Raw genomic sequence first — 3,980 nt, forward strand, 5'->3', positions numbered from 1 at the left:
GAGGATCACCCCCAGCCCGGAGCTGTCGAGCCTGCGAAGCAGCCTGCGAAAGACGCGGGATCCCCGGGCAGAGCCCCAGCATTGCACCCAGGTCCTGGCCAGGCGGGGCAGAGCCGCTCTGCCTGATGCATCAGTTTTATGCTCAAACAGAGGAACTGACCCTCAGCTGCCTGCAGCAGCCCCCAAGGAGACCCCACCAGTCCCTGGTGTAACTGAGCAGCTCATGGTGCCGAGACCTTCGCACGGAGCCAAAGGAGCACGGTCATTAAGCTGCTCTGGGTTTGGAGCTCCTGGACCAGGGCGGATAACGGGGCTGGGGCTTAGCCCAGCATTGCACCCAGGTCCTGGCTTCGGTCTGGCCCCGCACGGGAGGAACGGCTCACCCCTGCACTCCGGGGCAGGTCCGCTCCACGCCAGGCTCTCCCCGTCGTCGGAGGTGCAGTAGACGGAGGCGTCCCCAAGGAGGGACAGACCCTCCGCACAGCTGTACGTCACCTCTGCGCCGTAGGGGAACTGCTCCCGTCCCAAGCCAGAGTGCTGCCCGTTGGCGACCTGTGGCGGGGGGCCACAGACTGTGGAATAAATGGAATTGGTAAGAAAAGAAACACGGGATTCTCATATTGAGGTGAGAATCAAAATCGCCTCCGGGAAATCAGTACAAGAGTTAACTTCGTGTTTGTAGCGTGGCAAATTCACGTAAGTTGCTGCCTGGCTTCTTGCCTCTTACACCAGCTCGAGGGTCCCGCTTCTCGCCCAGCTCCCACCTGGGTCACATCTCCAGGGAGAAGACACCTCAACGCTTTCAGCCCGTGAGCCGGTGATCATCACCCCGCTCCCCAGAAGCGGATGCTGAAGGCAGGTCACATACCGACTGCTGTTTCTGAACAACCACGCACCAAATTTCTTCTCAGCATGGCGTTGCACATACCTTTATCACAAAATGGTAATGGAGGAGCCCAGCTCGCATCAGCCTGACACTCGGTCGAGTCCTGGCCCCTGAGGACATAGCCCGAATCACACCCCAGCCTCAGTCGGGTCCCAACTGTGTAGTCATTTTTGCTCTTATAAACCTCTCTTCCATGAGTAGTATTGGGCTTTGGGCAACGAGGTTCTAGAAACAATGGAAAATAAAGGATGATGACATGTATTCTCACGTATTTTCAGAAAGAACTCCAGTGAAGATGCTTGCTATGGAGAAGACCGTTATCAAGAACATCTGAACCCTGGGAAAAAAGGTGACTATCATCCAGATGCAGGTCTCAACTTTTAACTGTAAAGGAGTTTCTGCTTTTACAAGCAGGTTTTTCTGAGGCTACTGGGAAAGGCACATGCTGCAGAGCTGGGCCCACGCCCGAGCGAGTCTCCCCTCGGGGCCCTCAGCACCCCTGCTTTCCCACTGAGCTGTGTTAGGGCCAGGACAACGAATTGTCCCTGCTCCTGCGAGGTGGAGCAGGATCTTTCCTCCTGGCAAGGTTTTCCTGAGCTTTTGGGCTCAGGCCACTTCCAGCAGCTCGCTGATATTGCTGTGGTGCCCCATTGCTAGGTTATTAGTTTCAGCAGTGTCGGCTATTTATGCTGTTGCATTTTCTTCTGAGAGGGGAAATGCACTGAGAACATCCTCTGCTCCCAAGCCTCAAGTCAGCAAAATCAGCCCAGCTGCTGTCCAAAGCACAAACCACATCCCCTTCCAGCTGGGTAAACGTCTCCCAGGCTTCTTAGGAACCTCCTAAGCCTCTAAAAGCTACCGAAGACCTCCCCTTCCCATCCCACCTCCCCAGGCACCGGCTCAGCTCCCTGCCAAAACCCCATACTTTTCCCAATCCCCAGGTAATATAATGATCCATCTGGATCTTTTGCTGCCTATTTCTTCCAGGTTAACACTGGGTGACTAGACCTGGGGATGCACGGCAGTGTATCCTGCTACTACCATCATCTAAGGCCACATGTAGATTTTTCTGCGAATGTCAGCAGACAACTACACCGTACAGAGCGACCCAAACCTTTGCACTCAGAACTAAGTAGTCGCCAAGTCAACACGCTTCACCAGCCCTCGCCTACCTGGAGTGCACTCCGGTACTGCTGGACCCCATCTACCATCACTTGTACACTGGAGCACAACGGTATTGCTATGACCTTTGAAAGCGTAGCCATCATTACACGTAATTTCCAGTCTGTCTCCGTACGCATAACTGTCTTTGTCTTCCCATGCATGTAAGGGCTTTCCATTCCTGACGTCTGGATTTGGGCAACGAATTCCTGAGAAATGCCAAACATTAGCAAGTGTGAACCCACGGCAAAGCCACCTGGATGACAGCAGATTCGTTGTAAGCAGAAGGATGAATGCTTTGTAAGACAAAGACACATCGCAACACTGAATCTGCCCCAACGCCGTCCCCGCGTGCTCCTGGGGGACGGGGTGTTCGCAAGGGACCCTGCACTGCAGCTTCCCCTCGGACGGAGCAAGGGGCCCTCAACACCACAATGACTTTTTCCACAGGTTCAAGGGACTAGAAAGCATAGCTGGTAAATAAAGCAGAAAAATGCCCGTGGCTGGGGAAGAAATCAAAGGCGTTCAAGAGTCACAGCAAAGACCAGAGTCACACCAAGCTGGGCACCCACAGCACCCCCCTCTCCCCCACCCTGCGATCTGCACAACAGCAGACCACGTACAGTGGTAAGAATTTTGTCAAATCACCAGGGTAAGGAAGCCGAAGCCACACACACTTACTTTCACAGGGAGGTGGAGTTTCAGTCCACGTAAAATCCGGCAGACACTTAACGTGCCGCGTGGTTTCTCCCGGGCTGAACTGGTGGCCCTCCCTGCACTCGTAGGTGACGACAGTCTCCACAGGAAACAAATTGCCAGCAAGTTTTGCTTTAACAGCATTATGCACATCTGGAGGGTCGTCACAGCTGCCTAGGGATGAAACAGCAGCTTAAGGACATTGCCAGTGATAATCAGCTAGACGCACAACGGTACGGAACGTAAGAGAGAGAATTTGGGTAAAACCCGTGGGCTCACATTGTTCTTTCCGAGATGCACTTAACCATCTGAGATCAGTATCACTAAGGAGCAAATGCAAAGGAGACAGATGAAAACACAGGAATAATTTCAGGCTGCGTGGTAATTTTCACTGCTAGAACGAGATGTAATTTCTAATGAAGTTTATACCATATGAGGCTCTACCAACAAACTTTAGAAATACTTAGTAAGGTTAATTTAGTCCCTTTGAATTCTACCAAGAAATGCTCACCAGTTTGAATGGGACGAGGCTTTAGTCTCCATGGCCCCAGGTCATGAATTCCTAAAGCCACCTTAGTGCTACCGAAAGATTAGCCCAAAAAAAAAAAAAAATCCAAAAAGTTACATCTTGGAGCCGTCGCTTTCACAACCTAACGCCTTCCTAGGCCGGTGGGAACTTCACCGGAGCAAAGCTGCTGGGTCCACCACACTTACTCAGCTGACAGCGGGGCAGCGGAGGGTCCCAAAGGCTCTTTTCGTTGCACGTGGAGGCATCGCTGCCGTTCATGGCGTAGCGGAAGTTGCAGTCGAACACGACGGTGTCTCTGTAGGTGTACTCGGCGCGGTACCCGCTCAGCAGCTTCCCGTTCTCCACGCTTGGGTGCTCACAGTTGACCACTGCGCCAGGGAAACGCTTAGGGAATTAGCAGTTATGCTCAAGAGGGGAGACAAGGGTATTAAAAACATTCTCGTAGCGTAAGAGGTGTTCACCAAAAAGGCTGAAAATGGACGCGACAAGGTAGCAGGCTGACATGGTATTTTTGAACTCCTTGCTCCATATTACAGCATTTTTTTCATTCCACACTTTTTATTAATGCAAAGCGTAAAAAGAACACAGGGAAGGCAGCAGGCATCACAGCAGCTTCCCGAATTCTTTGCAAGCATTATGTTTTACACAGGCTGGCAGGCGAGATGCATCGTCTGGTCTGCAAACGCCAGCAGAACCCCACTGCAGTGT

At 52.4% G+C, this 3,980-nt stretch overlaps 1 protein-coding gene across 1 annotated transcript in view; it reads right to left on the bottom strand.

The window, feature by feature from the left end:
* The window catches only part of LOC104625849 (complement receptor type 2-like), a gene marked incomplete at its 5' end in the record, with an annotated part of 4,652 nt that extends 1,012 nt beyond the window's left edge, over positions 1 to 3,640 (bottom strand). The window contains 5 exons of the mRNA XM_010293592.1: positions 384 to 572; positions 929 to 1,111; positions 2,059 to 2,256; positions 2,729 to 2,917; positions 3,458 to 3,640. Of these exons, the coding sequence (XP_010291894.1) occupies positions 384 to 572; positions 929 to 1,111; positions 2,059 to 2,256; positions 2,729 to 2,917; positions 3,458 to 3,640 (942 nt within the window). The remainder of the gene's footprint in view (positions 1 to 383; positions 573 to 928; positions 1,112 to 2,058; positions 2,257 to 2,728; positions 2,918 to 3,457) is intronic.
* Between the last annotated feature and the right edge of the window lie 340 nt (positions 3,641 to 3,980).

Source organism: Phaethon lepturus, unplaced genomic scaffold (assembly GCF_000687285.1).
Source record: "Phaethon lepturus isolate BGI_N335 unplaced genomic scaffold, ASM68728v1 scaffold26238, whole genome shotgun sequence".
Classification (NCBI taxonomy): domain Eukaryota; kingdom Metazoa; phylum Chordata; class Aves; order Phaethontiformes; family Phaethontidae; genus Phaethon; species Phaethon lepturus.